This window comes from Suncus etruscus, chromosome 18 (genome assembly GCF_024139225.1).
Source record: "Suncus etruscus isolate mSunEtr1 chromosome 18, mSunEtr1.pri.cur, whole genome shotgun sequence".
In the NCBI taxonomy this organism is placed as follows: Eukaryota; Metazoa; Chordata; class Mammalia; order Eulipotyphla; family Soricidae; genus Suncus; species Suncus etruscus.
Window position 1 is genome coordinate 5643325 of NC_064865.1, and position 23140 is coordinate 5666464.

General features: G+C 37.1%; 1 protein-coding gene across 1 annotated transcript in view; it reads right to left on the reverse strand.

Moving 5' to 3' along the window:
- Nucleotides 1-14515, reverse strand: part of CLIC5 (chloride intracellular channel 5) — a 197786-nt gene extending 183271 nt beyond the window's left edge. Inside the window, exon 1 of the mRNA XM_049765513.1 lies at nucleotides 13964-14515. Within this exon, the coding sequence (XP_049621470.1) occupies nucleotides 13964-14515 (552 nt within the window). The remainder of the gene's footprint in view (nucleotides 1-13963) is intronic.
- Nucleotides 14516-23140: the final 8625 nt, after the last annotated feature.

Consider the following 23140-nt stretch of genomic DNA (forward strand, 5'->3'; position numbering starts at 1 on the left):
AGCTAAGTTTCTTTGAAGATTAAATCTTGCAAACCTGTACTTTCCAAACTAATTGACATATAGTTGTTGAGCATTGGCAGTAAGGATAATATAAATGAGGAACTGAACTTTCACTATCTTTAAATTTACTTATTTTACATTTAAATAATCAATGTGGCTAATGGCTCTCATTTTGAAACACAAAGTTCAGAGACAAAGCAGTTTATAGAAGGTCGATATTGTAAACACTCCACCAATTATTTTATTTTATTCTAAGAAAGAACAGGACAAAGTTTATTTATGTAGAGGAACAAATAGTCATGCAGTTGTAGTCCAACACTCATGTTAGCTATTCATTATCACCTTACATATTTACTATACAATTGTTAACACCGAAACCTCAGAATATAAGTGGCTTCCAAACATTACATTTTCTTATTTATTTTGGCTGTTGCCATGTTACTGCTGCACCAAACCTTTGCAATAATGAGAGGCTGACAGCTTCAAATAAACCTGACACTTCTGATCCACAAACTTAAGAAGATAGTCTGCTTAGAAAGAATAATAAAGAGGCATAATATAAAGCCTAGGTTTCTAATCTTTGTCTTGACAAAATTACATAAAGCACTTGGTTTTCACACTAAAATTTATGCCCTATGTACCAGAAAGGCTAACAAATATATTTAAGTTAAAGTCATCTGGAAGCATATTTGTCAATCACTGATTTTCTTGTATATACAAAATAATTCATAAACAACTTTATTCTCAACACTTTGGAGCTGGGCATCAAAGGGTAACTTTAAAGCAAACTTCCCTTTGTTGGGAATAAAGATCACTTTCCTTGGGGGTATTCTAAGGATTATCATGGACTCACTAGAAGAAAACTTTGTAAAGGACAACACACATTTTATTTTTATTTTGGAGGATTTGGTGTCATACCCATCCGTGACATTCTATGATTACTAGTATGCCTAAATTTCAAAGATTGACAACATCAAGACTAGAAAGGAAGCAATTAGACATCTCATAAAATTCTAAGTGTAATTTTAAAATATTTTGAAATTTTTTTTCCGATGAAAGTTGGCAGTGTTGGATCACACCCAGAAATGTTCAGGGCTTTCTCCTTTCTGGTGCTGTGCTCAGGGACCACTCTACATTGGGCTCAGAAGAGGGACCATTTGGGGTTCCAGGAATTAAACCTTTTTTGGCTGCATGCAAAGCAAGTACCCTATTTGTCACATTACCTATCCAGCCCTTATATTTTATTTTTATAAAGTCAAACATGACACATTACTTTTAACTTTTAAAGATAACCCAAGAGAAAAAGAAATCAACATGAAACTTTATATATGAATTTATCATTATTAATAATAGATCAAAATGAGGAAAGAGCTCAAATATTCATCATATGCTGAATTTATGAACATTTTGTGCTATATAAATACTAAGAAAGGAACCAGTTTCTGGTTATGTACCAATTTAGATAAATTTTTTTATTAAAAATTTACTTTTTAGTTCAAAGATGCCATTATGGAAATGAAGTCAAGCCACAGACTTACAAATATTTTCGGAACAATAAGATACATTAATTGTATAGTAACTATAAAAAGAACTAAAAATTCAGTATAATATGATAGTAAACAGGGCCCGAAGAGATAGCACAGCAGTGTTTGCCTTGCAAGCAGCCGATCGAGGACCAAAGGTGGTTGGTTTGAATCCCGGTGTCCCATATGGTCCCCCGTGCCTGCCAGGAACTATTTCTGAGCAGACAGCCAGGAGTAACCCCTGAGCATCGCCGGGTGTGGCCCAAAAATCAATATATATACTTTTATATATATATATAAAATCAATATATATACTTTTAGTTATTTGATACTATTTTCAAGGACAAACTATAGTGATGGAAAATTAATGATTTTCAGGTACCTGAGGGTAGCTGGGAGAAAATTCATGTTGAAAAGCAAGTATAAATTGGGGGGGGGGGGGGCTTTTTGGATTTGGGGCCACATCTGACAGTTTCCAGGGCTCCTCACTCAGAAACTACTCTGGCAAATTCCAGGACCATAGAGGATGCTAAGTATCAAACCCAGGTGAGCTGTATGCAAGATAATTGCCATCCCCACTGGCAAGTAGGATTATTTAAAAAAGATAAAAAAATATCCATATTATGATCATAGTTTATACATTTTATGCATGTGTATATATGTGTCAAAATTCTTTAAAGTATATTCTTAAACTCACTTAATTTTTATATATGTAAATTATATCTCAATGACACAACCCCTTCCAAAGTAAGGAACATAACAGAAAATGTGATACAATTTATATTTAATAGAGAGTTGACAAAGAATTTTAAATATTAATATACATATATGTGCAAGAATTTTTAAAAGCTAGTTCAGGGCATATATATATATGCCATTTGCAGAATAAAATTGCCTCAGAAATGGAGATGGGATGCCTGAAGCAAATCTAATGAGAGAGATATTCTCAATTTTGTGCCTTTGATATTTTGAATCATTCTAAATAAACCTGTTCTAAAGATGAAAAAATGTCTTCAGGCTCTTTAAACATGGTACATTAGTATTTAGTCAAAGTCTAATTTTTATGTGTGAGTATATGTTTCTTTGTACTCACTAATTCTTCCTTACCCCATAACTTCTCTGAAAAAAATCACAAGACTGCCTGAGAGTATATTCAACATATACTTTTGAATGATGATGATAGAAATGACATTATAAATGTAGTATAGCAATTATTTAAATTTAAGATGTGATCAAGTGGAGGTTCCAAAGAAGATAAACCACTTAGTTTACTCTAAGGGGGAATGAAGGGGAATGAAGCTTCCATACACTGTAGGTTAAAACAGTTGGATTCTCAACTCAACTCATTCTAAATGCTTTTTTTTATAATAATGTTTATTTTGACCAAAGTGGATTACAATCATTCACAGTAAAATTTTAGGTATATAGTGACATTGAATCAGGGGCCACCAATGTTGTCCTTCCTTTACCCAGCATACATCCCATATCCTCCTTCTTTGCCCCCCCCACCCCAGGATGCTAGTATAAGTGGTCTCCTCTGTGTCTAGCTTGTTGTAGATTGAGTATTGATCCTGTTGTCATTGGCTTTGGATTTGGTACCTAAGTCTGATCATTTTTTATTTCTACTCAATGTTCATATGACTGTTTGGTCTTAGTACCTTCCATTATTTCCCCCTCAGTTTGTGAGGCGGAACAAAATGGTTCAAGTTATGTGTTTGAAGGAAAGAAGAAAAATAAAAACAAATGGGAGAGGCAAAAATCAAACAAGCAAAAAGTGGGAGGAGTCCTTATAGTGGCTATACATATAGGTTTAAGAAAAGAAAGAGGAAAGGAAGAAAAACATATACTATATATATGCATATATAAAACATACACAAAAGAAAAACAATACAAAAACTCAAACTGGGGCCTGTGAGATGGCGCTAGAGGTAAGGTGTCTGCCTTGCAAGTGCTAGCCAAGGAAGGAGCGTGGTTCGATCCCCCGGCGTCCCATATGCTTCCCCCCAAGCCAGGGGCAATTTCTGAGCACTTAGCCAGGAGTAACCCCTGAGCATCAAAAGGATGTGGCCCGAAAAAAAAAAATCAAACTAAAAACCCAAAAAGCACCACAGCAATAAAGACAACAACCAAACAAAACAGAGCACAAAAACATAAAACAAAACAAAACAAAAAACAACAACAATAACAGCTAAAGAAATTAATTTGTGCTTCTTTTTTTTTAAATGTTTTTGATGAGAAACTGATACCCAATGGGTACAAAGGATTTTTTTCAAATTATAAGTTAGTGTCAGAATCAATATTTAAATTTTGTTTTTAAATCCTACTCCAGAGGGGCCGGAGAGATAGCATGCAGGTAAGGAGTTTGCCTTGCATGCAGAAAGTCGGTGGTTCAAATCCCAGCATCCCATATGGTCCCCTGAGCCTGCCAGGAGCAATTTCTGAGCATAGATCCAGGAATAACCCCTGAGCACTGCTGGGTGTGACCCAAAAACAAGCAAAAAAAAAAATCCTACTCTAAAGAATATTAAGAAGAAACCAAATGACCTCTAGCACAGAGTAAGAGGTAAAGCAGATGAGAGAGCACAAATGTCTCCTCTTTATCAACTGTTTTTTCTACAGGATTCACTATCCGGAGGCATTAATATCAGTCAGTATAGGGAGAAGAAGATCTTTGGTTAAATCTTGACCAAACTTTCCAAAGTAAACAAATAACCTTTCCATTAAAAAAAAAAAACTGAATAAGGCCAGAGAAATAGTACAGTGAGTAAGGTTCTTGGCTTGCTGACTTCAACTCAATTCTCAGCATAACATATGGCTCCCCAAAAGCACCACAGGTATAAACCCTGAGTATAGCAGGTTGTGACCCTCAAATTTTAAAAGTAAATAGAACTAAACTATTCTCACAATAACGGACCTAAATTTTGTTCAACAAACTAGGGAAACAATGGGCCATGCTAATTATATTGGCATGAACACACAGATGAATGCAATGTGGCTGCAAGTGCTTTCTCCCAAGGAATATTCAATCCTTTATAAATACCCTGATCCAGAAGATTGTCCTACGGTGCCTCAACAACTAAGATGAAAGTACATTCTGAGAAAGTGCCACTCAGAATAACCAGAATGGCTTCCCAGAAAGATAGTCAGACAAAGGAGAGAAGATGCTATAAGCAGAAGGATTATCAGCAGGGCAATGCCAGGTACATCTTAAAAGCATTTGATTTGTGGAAGCTCAGTGTGCCTAAGACAGCATGAGTGAGATGGGTTAATGGAGCGAAAGAGGACTAGAGACTATTAAGCAGTTAATAACAAAATATGAAGCCTTGACCATGATGTTGAAAGTTAGATTTGAATGTATTGGTGAAGACTAAAGCCTAACTACAAGGGTATGTATCTAACTTGCTATTTTGTCTCAAAAGATGTCACTCTGAGGCAAGAGAAGGTTATCTGAGACTTCAAGTTACTTTGGCTGCCATTTACATGCCCACTAGGATAACCACAAAAACACACAACACTACTGTGTAGAAGAGCAAGACATGGTCTCTTCCCTTAAGGAGCTGACTTTCTGATAAGCCTACCCTTTATAAAATGGAAGCCCAAGAAATGATCCAACCTCTGCTACTCTCACACTGACTCATTACCCATTCTTATTGGTGGTCCCATCCTAGTCAGTAGATGCTCTTTTCCCTAGTGTTTACACTACTCACTTTCTCCTGGTCACCATGTTTGGTTTGGCTTCTATATCTATTGACAGAACATATATTATATGGATGAAGAAACACACAAACAAGTTGGGGAACTAGGATGCATTAAATTAGTTATTATTTCTGCCTGGCGTCACATGTATTGCTTAACACCCATAGCCAAATCCTCAAGACTTTTAAATCTGATGCTTCTTCAGAGTCCAAAAACAAAAATATCAATAGCTCACTCAGAATTCTAAGTTAAAGGGCATCGTGACACAAGCAAAAATACTTGTTCAAATTTTCTCATTGTTCTATTTTGTATGCTTGGCTGGTTCCATGAAAGGACACTGGCACATGCAACATATTAAGATTTTTGTCTTTTTAAAAATGTTTCCTAGGACATACTTTGATATGTTATTATTGCTCACATTAGAGCAGGCTGTTCCTAGGCCTATGGAACAAAATGCTCCTTCCAAGGATTATAGCTATTTTTGGACATCTTCTTTTTTTTTTTTTTTTTTTTGTGGTTTTTGGGTCACACCCAGCAGTGCTCAGGGGTGATTCCTGGCTCCAGGCTCAGAAATTGCTCCTGGCAGGCACGGGGGACCATATGGGATGCCGGGATTTGAACCGATGACCTCCTGCATGAAAGGCAAATGCCTTACCTCCATGCTATCTCTCCGGCCCCATCTTCTTATTAATGTGAAGCATTTAAGTAGACCAAAGTCAAACTATCCTAAACCACACAAACATTTCTTTATTAGAACCTGTACTAAAACAACATCCTCAAAATTTTGAATCCATGTATCCACTCTCCAATAAAAAATAGGTACATATAGAAATAATATTGGCTAGATAATTTTCCCACTGGAATTTGCCTGTTTGGAATCCAACTAGTTGGAAATTTCCAGATTTTTAAGTGGGTAAATCATTTAAATAGTATTATTCACAATGCACATTTATTAAGGTGTTGTTTTGGGAGTCACACACTATGATATTTGGCGGCTATTTCTGGTTGTGTCCAAGAGTGACTTCTGGCTGTACTCTGGAACCATAAGTGGCTCTAGGAAGTTGAGCAGGAGTTGGCTGCACACAAGGCAATTTCCTTTTCCCCTATAATCTCTCTCCAGCCCCATATTAAATACATATATTTAATTCCTAAAAAGAAAATTTAGTAATTTGATATTGGTCTACATAGTAGATGGAAATGCATTCTCATTTACTTCTCTGTTGCTCCACTAAACATAGTCTTCCCAAATATTCATTTTCTTTTTTTATTTTTTTGTCATTGTTAGTTTGGAGGTGATATCCTGCAGTACACTTGGGGTTGTGTGGTGGTGGGGATCCAACTCAAGACCTTGAACATACATTCAAGGGAAGGGTTTTTTTTTGTTTTTTTTTGTTTGTTTGTTTTTGTTTTTTTGTTTTGTTTTTTTTTTTTGGAGGGGGTCACACCTGGCAGTGCTCAGGGGTTATTCCTGACTCCAGGCTCAGAAATTGCTCCTGGCAGGCACGGGGGACCATATGGGATGCCGGGATTCGAACCGATGACCTCCTGCATGAAAGGCAAACGCCTTACCTCCATGCTATCTCTCCGGCCCCCTCAAGGGAAGTTTTATACCACTATAGTCAGTCCCAAGTCCCCTAAGTATTCTATTACTCTTGGATGTCTTTAGGATAAAATCTTTTTTTTTAATAATTTTTATTTGACCACAGTGGATTACAAATCTTAAGCTCCTCACTTTGCCATCAAAAAGTCAGAGAGATAACTGAAAGTGATGAAGTACACAAATTTTGCATGTAGGAGTTCAAGGTTCAACCCAAACACTGTTAGTAGCGACCTAGGGTAACCCTTGAACACTAGGAGTGACCCCTGAAAACTGCCATTTATGATCCAAATAGTAAAATAAAAAAATTAACTTTGAAACTCTTGCAACCTTACTATCTTTTCTGAACCAACTTTCTCTTCATTCCAGTTACTAGACACACATTTCTATCAACTGTGCCTCTGTTTATGCCGAGCATGTTACCTACAATACTGGCTTCTTCTCTGAGTCCCATCTCAACAACCAACTCACCTCATTTCCCTCATTTTCTTAACATAATTAAAATAATATTTATGTATAATTAATTTACCTTAGTGGAATTTTTATAGTTTATCATTTGCAATGAAGAAGTTGTGTATGCTTCTTCATTGCAGACAAATGGATTAAGTACATTGCTGTAAAAATTTTCAAGAAGAGGGGCCCGGAGTGATAGTGCAGTAATAGGGTGTTTGCCTTGCACATTGCTGACTCAGGAAGACCTCGGTTCGATCCCGGCATCCCATATGGTCCCCCAAGCCAGGAGTGATTTCTGAGCTCATATCCAGGAGTAACCCATAGGATATGGCCCCAAAACAAAACAAACAAATAAAAAAAATTTTCCAATAAGAACCTAAGGATAACTATTCCCAATTCGATCTTAGCCCTGCAAAAAGTCTCAAGCCCAAGATGATAATAAAAAAGGCAGGAAAATTTATGAATCAGCATTCACATTGTTTTCATTAGACATCCTATATTAAATTTTTACTCACAATAGATTCATACATATTACACATGAATATTTATTCATTTTCAAATTAAATCAATATATTACTACAGAGAACAAAATTTATTATGGGGGGAAAGGTGTATAGGAAGATATGAGAAAATGGTGAAAGTTGACACCGATGGAGATATGCTGTTGGGACATTGTATCTGTGAAACCTTATCATGTACAGTGTTGTCATCAACACTGTCGCCTAAAATAAAATGTTTAAATATATATTACTGCAAAAAATACTGTATATATCATGCTACATAGAAAATACTAACACTTAAGAGAATTAGATAAAAAAAAAAGAGAATTAGATAAAATTGGGGCCGGCGAGGTGGCACTAGAGGTAAGGTGTCTGCCATGCAAGCGCTAGCCAAGGAAGGACCGCGGTTGGATCCCCCGGCCTCCCATATGGTCCCCCCAAGCCAGGGGTGATTTCTGAGCACCTAGCCAGGAGTAACCCCTGAGCATCAAACGGGTGTGGCCCCCCCAAAAAAGAGAATTAGATGAAATTAATTAAATGAATTAATTGGAAATAGTGCTTAACTTTTTTATTCAAATTATAATTTTCCAAAATTTTATACCTTATGTTCACTACTTTGTTTTTTGATAAGGTGACCTCTGGAATACTATTTGTTTCCTAATGACTATTACTGACAGTTCTGTAGTACTTTCCACTATAATGAACCAAATCAGAGGAAGACACTCCTTGAGAACAGAGATTCCAGGTTGTTTAGGTAAGAAACAGTAACCAGGACTGTTATGCTGTCTAACTTTAGGGTGTACCATTTACATTCTCTGTGAATAGTACCTCCTAAGTGTACCCAAGTCTATGAAGCTGAGAGAGTCCCTGTGAGAGCCTGGTCAATAGCAGATGCTTTCCAAGGTACAGATTTTATGAGGATGCAATGGGTAGAAATGAATTAATCTAATTCCTATTGGTCCCTCCAACCACCACTGAATTTAGGGCTTATAATCATTATCAAGCATTTGTCTAGGGCAAGTAACAATGATTTCATACCTGTATACCCTGATAAGATCCATATAGTCTGGAATCAAAGACTAAAATTAATATCTGAAAATGACTGCATACCAGGTCTAGAAATGTTTTGTGATAAATTATTGATAGAGTTTAGCATTTCCTAGTTCTTTTCACAATATTATACTATGTTTAGATAAACATAACCATTTATAAATTTCTACTAATTATACTTAAATTAAGAACTATTATATATACTGTTTTGTTTTGGAACCACATTTGGAAATGCTCCTGGGTTAGTCCTGGTTCTAAGGTAAAGAACTTGGTACTATATGGGGTGCTGAAGATTAAACTTGGTTGGCATTGTGCAAGGCAATCACCCTATCCACTATGTCTCTGGCCCTAAAATCTATTATTCTGTGAGTTCAAGTTCATCTTAATAAATATTTTATAGGCCTCTATATACAATGAGCATTTATTTATTTGGTTGATTTTGGAGCCTCACCCAGCAGTGCTCAGGGATCACTCTTGCAGGACTCAGGAAACAAGATGAGATGCCAAGAAACAAATCCAGGTCAGCTGCACACAAGGAAAGCACCCTACCTGCTGTATTTATTTGTAGCCCATATTTATCTTTTATTATTTATATACCTCTGTTTGCATAAATTATATTACTTAATATTTGTATCAATTTAAATTAACTTTATTACTTAATAGTCATATCAACCTCAGAGAACTGATCATTATCACAAGTGTTTTACCAGTAAACTTTGAGGCTGACAGAAACTAAATAGTATAATAGAAAGCAAATTACAAATCTAACTTACTTGCCTTTGTATTGTTTTTCTTTGGAGACATCCAATAGTGTTCCTTGCTTTGTGCTTAGATATCATTCCTGGTGGGGCTCAGGGGACCATCTGTGAGGTTATGGATAAAATCTGGGTTGGGCAGAGCAAGTGTTTTACCCACTGTATTATCTCTACAGGTCATCTAGCCCAGTTTTCAAACCACATACACTAACATTAAAATTTATCTTAACATGTATACTGCCATCTACAGTCAATGGCATCTGTTCTATTGATTTTGTGAAGGATAAATGGAATCCATTTAAATCATTTTCTTTGCATCATCATAATACTTTTCTTCCTTTGCATTGAACAAAACATCAATATACATCTATCATTGTCATCAATATATCTCTTCTTTTCTTGATTTTTAATCTGTTTCTTCTTGTTTCTTTTTCTTCTATATACATTCAGATGCAACTAAAAAAAAGTGCTTATAACTCCCTCCATTTTAACAAAAACAGCAAGACAAGTTTCAAAATCTACAACCCAAATTCTGAACCATTAAGTTACATTATAGAGTGGATTCCAACTCTCACTGGAGACCTACTTTTCCCTAGATCTCACCTAGAAACCTCTTATCTTCAAAAATAATAAAAAGACTAGAGAGATACAGTGTTTAAGACTGTACAGTGTTTAAGACTAGCATGCAGCCTATGGGCCCCTGAGTCTCACTAGGAGTGTTCCTTGAACACAGAGCCAAAAGCAAGTCCTAAGCACCACTGGTTATAATTCCCCAAATTTTTAAATTTTAAATTTATTTATCTTAGTTTTCTCCCAGGATAGTAATTACTACTATGTTCTGCTTTGATTTACTTTTACTTGTATTTTATTTACTTTTTATTTAGTACATAATCAGCTATGTACTAAATATGTAGGAAGGAAGGAGGAAAGGAGTGAGGAGAGAAGAGGGTAGGGAAGAAAGGAGGAAAGGAAGGAGGGAGGGAATGAAGGAGGGAGGGAAGAAAGGAGGGAAGAAGGGAAGGAAGAAGGAAGGAAGAAGGGAGGAAAGAAAAGGAGGGAAAGACGGAAGAGAAGGAGGGAAGGAGAAAAGGAAGGAGAGAGGGAAGGAAGTAGAAAGGAAGAGAAGGAGGAAAGGAGGGAAGAAAGGAGAGAAGGAAGGAGGAAAGAATGAAGAGAAATAGTGAAGGAGAAAAGGAAGGAGAGAGGGAAGGAAGTAGAAAGGGAGGAAAAGAGGAAAGGAAGGAGGGAGGGAAGGAAGCAGGGAGGGAAGGAAGCAGGGAGAAAGGGAGGGAGGGAAGGAAGTAGAAAGGGAGGAAAGGAGCAAAGGAAGCAGGGAGGGAAGAAAGGAGGGAGAAAGGAAGGAGGGAGGGAAGGAAGTAGGGAGGGAAAGAAAGAGGGAAGGAAGGAAGCAGGAAAGGAAGGAAGGAGGGAGGGAAGGAAGGAAGGAGGGAAGGAAGGAAGCAGGGAGGGAAGGAAGGAGGGAGGAAGAAAGGAAGAGGGAAGGAGGGAAGGAGGGAGGAAGAAAGGAAGAGAGAAGGAGGGAAGGAAGGAGGAAGGAGGAAAGAAGGAAGGAGGGAGAACAGAGGAAAGAAGGAAGGAGGGAGAGAGGAAGGAGGGAGGGAAGGTGGGAGGGAAAGAGGGGGGAAAGAAGGGAGGGAAGGAGGGAAGGAAGGAGGGCGAGGGGAGGGAGGAAGGGAAGGAGATTTTCACTAGAACCTTCAGAAGTAAGATAGACGCAGTGAACTTTAGAACCCTAGAAGACTTTTGTGTTCTTTCACACCACTTAATTTATGGTAGTAGCGGCAGAAAATTAATACACCATTATCTTCTTTCACCTTCTTTCAGAGGGCCATGTAAGTAGTGGCACAAGCACAAGCCATCATGCATGCAAAGCTTTTGAGCAATCTCCTAGACCATGCTATATATTTCTTTATACCCATATTACACAGGGCATAGTCTATATTTACTCATTTTTTTGCCTATCATTTGTCTCTCCAACTACAATTCAAAATGCAAGGGAGCCACTATTACATTTTCCTCGTTGGTATAAGCCCAATCCTTGGAACAATGTATTGAAAGTGCACAGAAATAATGCTTTTGTTAAAGAAGTTATTAAATAGCTGAGGCTTTATAAAAATCCTATATGAATATAATGCCACAAACTAATATGGCCACTTTACTGACTTTTACAAAAGAGGTGGAAATATACACCCTTCAGTACTGGCATAGATGCAGCCCGTGATGTACACACAACCTAGAAGAGTAATAACCCCCGGGACGGACTGAAAAGCAATAAAGCCTGTAGGAAGATGGTGAGGAGGCCAAAGCAAAGGTTCCTGCACCTCCATTGGGAAGAGGAGAGAAAGGTATCTAAGTAGATTATATAAATGGCATGCAGAGCATTCCAGACCTACCCTGCTTTACATACTGCATTTCCATTAACCACTGAATGTAGAATCAGCAGGGGTGGGTGGGTGGGAGAGACTAGCAGGCATTATATCTACATCTCTTTTCACTGAATGCTGCTTAAATTTCTGAAAATGAAATTCACACCAAAGTGCTGAGATGAGCAGCACATTCTATGACTTCTTAACTAACGTAATTATATTATGAAAAGGAACATAATTTAAAGAGTTTAATTATTAGTAAATTAACCAATACTAACTTTAGGGAAGTACAGATAGTAGCCTAGAAACTATATATTATTATCAAGCAGTTTTTCAGTTGTTGGTAGCAGCTGGGGATGCCAATACTCCCCCCGCCCCCCATACATTGTTTGGCAAGTTCACTGGTTAAATCAGTGATTTGTAAAATTTACAAATAATTTCTTGATGAGCAGAAAACAGTGGTGTTCCATCTTGCTCATTGCATGAGACTACATGGATTCTTCTATCTTGATTCAAAATTCATAGTTCTCACACTTAGAAACCTTGGGGGTCATGGAACTAACAGAAGTGAAGTGGAAATGGAGGCTAGAAAGCTGCTTAAAGCCTCTTCTGGTGCCTCCATAAGCACTTCCACATCCTCTTCTGAAATACCCACAGCATTCCATTAAATCTTCTTATCAACCAGATCAACCATGTATGTGCAAGTCTGTCTCCTGAGCCACTTTGTTGATTTCTTGACCACAAGAAATCTGTCTTACACACCCCTTTCTCTATCCTCTAAAGACTCAACACAATAGCCATCAAATTGCATTAGATACCAAACCTTCTGTTGGTTGTTTATTTAAAGGATCAAGTAGAATGAAGGAGACAGATTTATCCAGAAAACTACAATCGGGCAAAGTAAATGATAGCATTGCATTATATTAGCAAATAAATTGCATTTCCATTAGCAGAGTTACTGGAATAGAAAAAGAAGAAATGAGTGTGAACTGGATTTTAATAAGTTAATATTTTTATTAGAAAAGAGTAGCAGTGTTAGTAAGATGTTGTCTAAAAAAGGCCAAATATAAATATTGTTGGTATGTTAGGGGAGAAGTTCTCTGCTTTCTTAATTATAAAGATGAATTTTCAGCTGAAATTTTTATATAAAGTTTATCATATGTGGGGCCGGCGAGGTGTCACTAGAGGTAAGGTGTCTGCCTTGCAAGTGCTAGCCAAGGAAGGACTGAGGTTCGATCCCCTGGCGTCCCATATGGTCCCCCCCAAGCCAGGGGCAATTTCTGAGCGCTTAGCCAGGAGTAACCCCTGAGCATCAAACAGGTGTGGCCCAAAAACCAAAAAAAAAAAAGTTTATCATATGCATAACCATAATTTACCTTCTAATCAAAGATCAAGCCAGCCAAGGATTTGACTTGGCTTTAGTATTATGAGCACTAACATTAACACTGCAATAAATATCTTACTAGTTTGATAATCATTTTACTCCATCAAGTAGTTTAGTTATATCAGGACAAAAGGGCAAATTCCATATCATGTAACATTTATTGACCATATAGCTGCATTATCTATGACCTTCGAAACATTAAAAAAGAAACTCAAGCACCCATCTTTAGATTTGATTTCTTCTAAGTCTTGGTTTCATTTTCAAAGACCATATGGACAATGAAATTTAACCAGACGGAAAAATAATTTTACTGAACATTGGTCCATTGAGTAGATTCTAGCAGTCATTTATACTCATTCCTTGGTGAATTTTTAACAAAGTTTCATTCATGATATAAAAAATTCAAAGCTTAGTACGCGTACATGCCCTTTGTAAGTTTACATTTTGAACGTTGCTGAAAAACTGAAATGACTTACACAATCATTTGTCTTCTTATACTCTATAGTGAGGCCCAAGAAACATGACTCTATATAGCTTCCCGTGGTTGTAAAAAATGAAATAAAGCACCAAGTAATGCCATCTGCATAATGAGTGATATCTGTCATTCACCGTCCTTACCTTCACATAAAGGATAATCTCAGGGTTTGTGTCATCTGCTTCATTTTCTTCTAAACGACCATGGACAGAATAGAAGGTAGGAGGATCTTCCAAGTTAGAAAAAGCACTGCCCTCCTGGATGGTGCGGGGTGAAGGACGCAGATTTTCTTCCTTCTTCAGACTCACATCCTGGTACTCCTCTTGGTCATATTTCTCATAGTTGATTGATGCATATATATCTTCTGAGTTTATATCTTTCATCTCAGTTGACTCTTGGTGATCATCTTGTTGAAGATCTTTCGTCTCAGAAGACAACACATCAGGCAGGAGGTAACCTTCCCCGTCTTGTTGGGAAGAAACCATGTTGTTCTCCTCATCCCCAACAGTATAAGAGGAAACGAAGTCATATTCATGGGTTTCTTGCTCATTGACATATAAATTGTTTTCTGATTTTAATTCTTCCTGGATGTAATCATAAAGATGACCTTCATTTTCTTCTTGCTTGTCTGCAACACCATTCATGCCATCTTTTTGGATCGTGTCATATATTTCACTGTAGTCTTCATCACCCATGGTTACTGATTTGATGATTTTTCAGGAAGACCTGAGTAGACCTGATGCAAGTTTTGGATGCTGCCCTGCTCTGCAGAGGAATCAACTGGCTTCTAAAACGCAGCCACTAGCAACACCTATCAATGACAAGTCTCTAACAATCATTTACAGGAGTCTCTAATCAGCAAACCACAGGTCCATTGGACATGAGATAAAGTTTACACACTCACTTAACTCCTTAACTACTAAGGATATTTTCAACTAGACACTGGGGTTCTTCTCATTGGCAGTCACCTCAAGGTTCTTTGTAGCAACAAAGGGCTGAAGTTACTTTCCTTGTTTACATAAAAAAACTCTGAATAAATTTAGTTTTTATTGGCACTTGTCGTCAGCTACAAATGTTGACAGCCTTGGAATTCAAGAAAAAACAATTCTTTGTGACAGTAACAGTTACAGCAAATTCATTATATAAAACAATTCTTTGAGTCTTAATAGCTTCTAATTAACTAGGTATGACCCAGTTAAATAATATATTCCACTTACATTTCTTATCTGGGAAACACCAGAATGTGTTTCTCAGATAAGAATACCAGTAGGTGTTTCCCAAACAAGAAATGTAATTTCCAAGGCAAAAGAAAAAGGAGATAAATAACCCTATGGACCACCAAAATGAGGGACTAATTGACTTTGAGATTTTTTTTTCCTCCAAAATTTGTGTGGTCAACACAATCAACAAACATTCACTAAGAAATTCAACTATGTGAAACTAGGCCTCTGAAATTACATAGCATTGCAATCCAAATTAGATTAACAAAAACAAAACACAGTTGAAGGCGTAGCAAGGGAAACTAAGACCCTAACACACACTGAACAAGCCAGTTAAGGTTTTCTTGCTAAAAATTCTTTTTGAGGGGGCCAGAGTGATAGCGCAGCAGTAGGGCATTTGCCTTGTATGTGGCTGATCCAGAACTGACCTGGGTTTGATCCCTATCATCCCATGTGGTACCCCAAATCCAGGAGTGATTTCTGAGCTCATAGCCAGGAGTAACCCCTGAGCATCCCCGGGTGTGGTTCCCCCCCCAAAAAAAAATTATTTTTGATTGCTAGCTGTTTTGTTTTGCTTTTAGGGCCATACCAGGTAGTTCCCAGAGACAAGTTTCTGTTTCTGTGCTCGATTGTGATCCCTGACAGTACTCTGGTACTGGGAGATTTGAACTAGCATCAGCCAACATAAAGACCAAGCATTTTACTCCTTTTGCTATCTTTCTGGCTTCATCCATAAGAATCCTTAAAAAAAAATTGCTTGTCTGTATCTGGAACAAAGAATTCCAGTATAGTAATGAACAACAAGGGTTGTCTGTGTCATGCATATCAATGAATATATGAGTTCTTCACTAGTAGAGCCAGTTCTCTAATTTGCCATTTACTATCTCCTTTTCATCATATAACATACACTATTCTCTAAAATATGACAACCCAGGGCCAGAGAGATAGAACAGCTGTATGGCATTTGCCTTGCACACAGTTGACCCAGGATGGATGGTGGTTCGAATGCTCATATCCCATATGGCTCCCCAAGCCTGCCAGGAGCAATTTCTGAGCACATAGCCAGGAGTAACCCCTGAGAGTCACCAGGTGTGGCCCAAAACAAACAACAAAATAATAAAATATTTATAGTGATTGGGGCCAGAGATATAGAATAGCAGGCAGTGTGCTTGCCTTACATGCAATAAACTCTGGGCTTGATCCCCAGAACCCCATGAGGTCTCCCAAGTATCACCAGTAGTGATACCTGATCACAGAATCAGGAGTAATCACTGAGCACAATCAGGTGTGTCCCAAAACCAAAACCAACCAACCAACAAAGAAAACGCTGGACGAACTTACTGATCTATGGATATAAAGAGATGAAATAGGGGCTGGGCGGTGGCGCTAAAGGTAAGGTGCCTGCCTTGCCTGCGCTAGCCTTGGACGGACCGCGGTTCGATCCCCCGGTGTCCCATATGGTCCCCCAAGCCAGGAGCAACTTCTGAGCACATAGCCAGGAGTAACCCCTGAGCGTTACCGGGTGTGGCCCAAAAACCAAAAAAAAAAAAAGAGATGAAATAAGAGACTAGACACTACCAAACAATAACCAAATATTAACATTGGAAAATAAAACCAATCACCAAATCACCAAGTTGCAGGAGAAGGAGAGAGAAGAAAGACTAGATTAGAGATGATGGAGAAACAGTGGTAGAAGGTTGAGAACACTTTGGCAGTGATGGGGTGAAATAATTCTTTATATCAATACCAAAATCTTACATACTATTGTAACTACCTAAACCAAATAAATGTTTAAAAGAAAAAAATCAACTCCCTGTAGTATAACTTCCAGACTGGACATTAAAACATATGATAAACCCTAGTGCTGATAGGTGACATCAGTAGTGAATACATAAAAAATATGAATATCTGAGAGTATTTCACATCTATTTACACATCCCAGGCATCAACTAGGACACCCAAATCTTTATACAAAATGTAAATAAACTTGCTTAAACCCCGCAGCTCCACATCTGTCTTCCTCATCCTTTCTTCAAGATATTAGTCTATGTATGTAATATTAAGCAACAAAATATCATCTTTTTATAATATTTTTAAATTTACATTCTAAAAGGTTGTGAAGGACATACCATAAATGACGATTTGGGTAGTCTGAAGAAAATCATTTTAAATTCACTGTTTCTACCCTATTCCCCTCCTCCATTCTCCCTTTCTTAGTCCACTCTTAGAGAAACATCCACCATCAACTAATCTCCTTGGTTATTGATCAAGTCTCAGGGTTTATTTGCATTGACAAGTGTCCATTCCCTTATTTATATTTTATTCCTGATCTAACTGAGACTATCAGATATTTTTCTTTTACTTTCTATCTCACTTTTTTTTTTTTTGGGCCACACCCGGTAACGCTCAGGGGTTACTCCTGGTTATGTGCTCAGAAGTTGCTTCTGGCTTGGGGGACCATATGGGACACCGGGGGATCGAACCGCGGTCCGTCCAAGGCTAGCGCAGGCAAGGCAGGCACCTTACCTTTAGCGCCACCACCCGGCCCCTATCTCACTTTTCTTAACACACATTCTCCAAATCTGCCAAAGTTGCAACAAACTAAAATTTTGGTGTTTTTTCATAACTGAGTAGAAATTCCATTGTTGTACATATATACATGCTACATTTATTCATCTATTTATTTTTTTTGGCACTGGGTTGTTTTCATTTTCTTGTTATTATAAATAATGCTATGATAAACGTAAGTATGTCTTTTTTATTAATATTTTTGTTTTTAGGGTAGATGCCCAGCACTGTAATCACTGGGTCCCATCACAGTTCTATTCATAATGCTTTCAGATATCTCAAAATCATTTTCCCAAAGTAGCTAAGAGAGTTCCTCTCTTACCGCACTTTTTGCCTCTGTCTTTTACATATGGACTATTCTTGATGTGTGGTGATATTTCATTGTCATTTTAACATCCATTTCCCAAATATTTAGTGATAACAGTTTTTATGTACCCATTGACCATCTTGATGTTTAATTTAAGGAAATGCCTATCAATGTCGCCCAATTTTTAATGGTGGTGTTTGTTTTTATTTAAGTCTGTTGAGCATTGAGGGTGCTTTAAATACCTTGAAAATTAACTCTTTGTCTGATGTATGGCGTGCAAATATTTTCTCCTAAATAGTATGGTGTCTTTTTATGTTTGCCTCACTTATTTTGTAGTGCTTTTTAGTTTGATACAGTTCTATTTGTTTGCTTTTGCTTTTGTTTTCTTTGACATTGAGATTGGCAGATGCTTCTGTGCTTGAGATCTTAGAGAATTTTGCCTCTTTTCTTCCATGTGTTACATAGAAATAGGGTGTGTGTGTGTGTGTGTGTGTGTGTGTGTGTGTGTGTTTTATTTTTGTTTTTTGGTGGGCCACACCCTGTGATGTTCAGGGGTTACTCCTGGCTATGCGTTCAGAAATCGCCCCTGGCTTGGTGGATCATATGGGATGCTGGGGGATTGAACTACGATCCTTTCTAGCGAGTACAAAAAAACAAATGCCCTACTGTTTGCACCACTGCTCCAGCGCCAAGAAATAGGTTTGAAATTAAGATCTTTTCGGGGGATACTCACTTGTGCCTTACTAGTCCTGTGATATTCAGGACTTATTCCTAGTTCTGTGCTCAAATATCCTGGTAGTGGTTGGTAGTGCTTGAATCTCCTGGTAGTGCTTGGAGATTATATGCTATACCAGGGATAAAATTAGGGTTGGCTGCATGTAAGAAAATTGACTTAACCACAGTACTATCTCTCAGGCTCTGGTAACCAGGTCTTTAATCCACTTTGAATGAACCTTTGCATACAACGTGAGATAGGGGTTGAAATACAACTGTGCTAACCTAATTACTCAGCACTACTGACCTAACAGACTTTCCTTGCTTCTCTTCATATGCCTAGCCCTTTTGTCATAAATTAGTTGTCCACACATTTGAGGGTATAGACCTGGATTATTAATTCTGTTCCATTGATTCCATTGAGTTCTTTCTAGTAGCATTCATCTTGGAATGGTTTAGCTATTCAGTACAGATTAGAATCAGGGACTGAAATGCCTTCCATCTTTTACGTTCTCAAATTGCTTTTGCTATTCTGTGAATTGTATGGTTCCAAATTAATTTTAGAAGCATTTGTTTCTATGTCCTTAAATAGTGCCATGAGAATTCTGATGGAGATTGCATTGCACCTGTAAAGTATTATAGTTAAGATGGTCTTTTTTTTTTCATTTTTTGTTTTTAGGCTGCACCCTGTGATCTCAAGGGTTACTCCCATATCTGCACTCAGTGTAAAATCTCTACTACCCCAAGATTGCCATTTTAATTACTTTGAATCCCACACAATCTAAGACATAACTTCATTTAATAGTAATTGTCATCTGCAAAAAACATTTAGAAGCAGTATTTGTCATGTACAAGAAAGTTATAAAATAAACTATGCTTAATGTGTAAGTAATGCTGTGAAATGATTTTAGAGTGAATGATTAAAATTATGGCTCAGTTCCCATCATAGCTCATAGAGAATTTCTTCCAAAGTTAAAGACTGCAAGGATCATTTACTATATGAAAAGTTAAAAATTTCTGCTTTCAAAATGTACATCTCTAACATTAAAAAAAATCATATTCACAATAGTGCCACAGAAAATCAAGTAACTTGGAGTTAAATTAACGAAAGAGGTGAAAGAACTATACAAAAAAAAACTATAAAACACTACTTCAAAAAATAAAAGAAAATACAAGAAAGTGGAAACATATACCTGCTCATGATTTGGGAGGATTAACATATTTAAGTTGTCAATATTTCCCAAAGCATTGTACATATTTAATGTAATTCCTCTAAGGAAACCTATCACATTTTTTAAAGAAGTGGATCAAATACTCCTAAAATTCATTAGGAACAAGAAATGCCCATGAATAGCTAAAGCAACTCTTAGGAAAAAGAAGATAGGAGGCATCACTTTCCCCAGCTTTATATAGTATTAAAAGCAATAGTCATTAAAACAGCATGGTATTGGAATAAAGACATATTGTCAGATCAATGTAATAGAATTGAGTATTCAGAGACTGACCCACATACATACAATTATTTAATACTTGATAAAGGGACAAGAAATACAAGGTAGAGTAAGGAAAGCCTCTTTAATATGTTGTGCTGAGATAACTGGTCACTTAGAAAACATGGTCAACATGCAAAAAAGTGAACTCAGACCTCTCCTTAATATCATGCACAAAGGTCAAATCAAAATGGATTAATGACCTTAATATCAGACCTGAAACCATAAAATACTAAAAGAAAACATAAGTAAAACACTCCATGACATTGAGACTAAAGACTTCTTCAAGGAGGAAATACCAATATCTAAGCAAGTGGAAGCAAAGATAAACAAATGAGACAATATTAAACTGATAAGCTTTGGCATCTCAAAGGAAACAATGACTAGCACACACAGAATGTAAGAAACTATTCACCCAATACCCATCTGATAAGGGTTAATACCTAAGATATACAAAATACTGACAGAACTTAACAAGAAAAATATATCAAACCCATCTAAATATGGGAGAAGAAATGAACAGATATTTTCTCAAAGAAGCAATACAGATGGTCAAAAGACACATGAAAACATGTTTTATATCCCTAATCATCAGGGAGATGCAAATCAAAACAACAGTGAGGTACCATCTCACACCACAGAGACGCACACATCACACACACACACACACACACACACACACACACACACACACACACACACACACACACACACAAAACAAGAACAACCAGTCCTGGCCCAGATGTGGGGAGAAAAGGACTCTCATGCACTGCTGGTGGGAATGCTATTTAGTCCAGCCTTATGGACTACTAAAAAGAGCACTGCTGAAGGGTGGTGTACACTCTATGACTGAAACCCAACTATGAGCAATTCTGTAATCACGTTGCTTAAATAAAGCAATAACTAAAAGAAATGAAATAGTAAGGCATCTTAATGAAGTTGATGAAGTTGACTAATCCAGCATGGTGTGTTACAAGCAAGTTTCAGCATAGTTGTAAGATTAATAAATTAGGGTTTATTTTGTTTTTGTTTTGTTTTGTTTTGTTTTTGCTTAAAATAAAACCAAAATATTGGGAAAAGTAAAAGTAGGTCTCTAGATAAGAAAAATATTACATTTCTATAAATTGTCAATAATCATAGATGATAAAATTAAAATGTGAGAGGTGTGTGTGTGTGTGTGTGTGTGTGTGTTTTAAAAAGCAAAGGCAAATACTGAAATTGTGTCTGAAAAGATCAAATTCAGAACTCACCCTAGCCATTGAAAAATGTTTTTGTTCTTATAGTCCACCAGAGGGCGCAGTCATCCGCCCTATGAACGGAAGTAAAACCGCCTCCCAAGCTCTGCTTAAAGATGCAATTTCTGATTTCACAGTTTTGCCCCATTTCAAAGTAATTTAACTCTGAAGATACGGTGCTTCAACTTCAAAACATATATTTAAAACTTTTTTGTGAATGTGTCACATTAGAATTGTATTCCTTCCATTAAAAATTCCTTATGGTTAATTTTAGGAATCTTAAATTTTGTAAATCAAAGAGAAAAACTCTTGAAAGAAATCTGTCAAAGTTCGAATCCTGGAACATGGCAATGAGAAGGTATGGAGCCAGTGGTTGTTCCCATGACAATATGCTTCAAGAGTGGAGAAACCCTGAATCTCTTAGGCCCCAGAAATTTCCTTCTTTCCCAATACTTACTGTGCCTATACAAAAAAAAAAAAAAAAAAAAGTAAGGTAACACCAAACCCTGCCACTCCAGCATTCCTTTTTCTGGTTTTGTTTTGTTTTGTTTTTGTCTGTTTTTGATATTATTTTCCTTCTCTTTTTTTTCCACTTTTTTCTTTTCTTTTTCACTCTTGTGGATATTATTTAGTGATTTTTTTTTCATTTCTTTTCTTTTCTTTTTTTTTAATACTTGATACCAAGTTTTTTCTTCTCTTTTTCCTAACCTTTTTATCTCCAACAAAATAGCATAACTTGAATCATTCAGCCTCATAAATTGAGGGGGTAAAAGGATGATACCAGGACCAGTCATATGAACATGTAATGTAAATTAAAAAATGACCAGACTGGAACACCAAACAGAATAGATACCCAACCTACAACAAGCTGTAAAGTGGAGATCAGTTATACTAGTATTCTAGAAGGGGGGGGGGGGGGTAAAGGAGGGAGATATGGGAGACATGCTGGGAACAGGAGTGGAGGGAGGACAACACTGGTGGTGGGAATGCCCTTCATTCATTGACACTATGTACTGTAAATAATTCTGTGTAATGAACTTCTGTCACAATAAAAATTAAAAAAAAAAAAAGAAATCTGTCAAAGTTCATCAAACGTTAGTGAAGAAGTCAAACTCAAACTGAAGTCCCTTCTCAGAACACTTCTGAGTTCTTTACACTACCCCCTTCCAATAAGTCAAGCTTCTAGGGAAATTATCATAAAGTTCAAAGGACAATTTATTGAACTTGCTGTACAAGCAACAAAAACCATGTGGCATGCATTTTTAAAGATGATTACAAAAATCCTTCACACTCCCTTTCAAATGCATTCCTCTTTAATAACCTTATTTTTCATAGAGTCCATCAGCAAATGAGCCCTGCATGCCTTTTTTTCCTGGTCTGGTTCACCTTGTTACCTAAATACTTAGTTTTACCTAGGTGATTACCAGGTATCTAAGCAAGTACTTAGGATTTCTATTAAGTTTATGGAGTATCTCAACTCTAGGATAGCTCTCCTACCACTCCCTCTCATCTCACTCCTGCTTTTTACCTGGTAAACATCCCATAGTGCCCCGATAACAAATAAATATTTCTCTTCTCTTCTTTATATTATTCCTGATCCACTGGGAAGTAGTGACTTTCCCAGAAGACCTGCTGTGATTTTTGTCTATACCGGTGCCAACATCCTTTTTTGTGCTTTGTAACAGTCTCACCTTACTTCTATTTAATCATCTCCTATCAGTTTTCCTCTCTAGCCCCCTTTCTTGATGACAAACCAAAAAGGGTATTTTATCTATATATCTCTTAA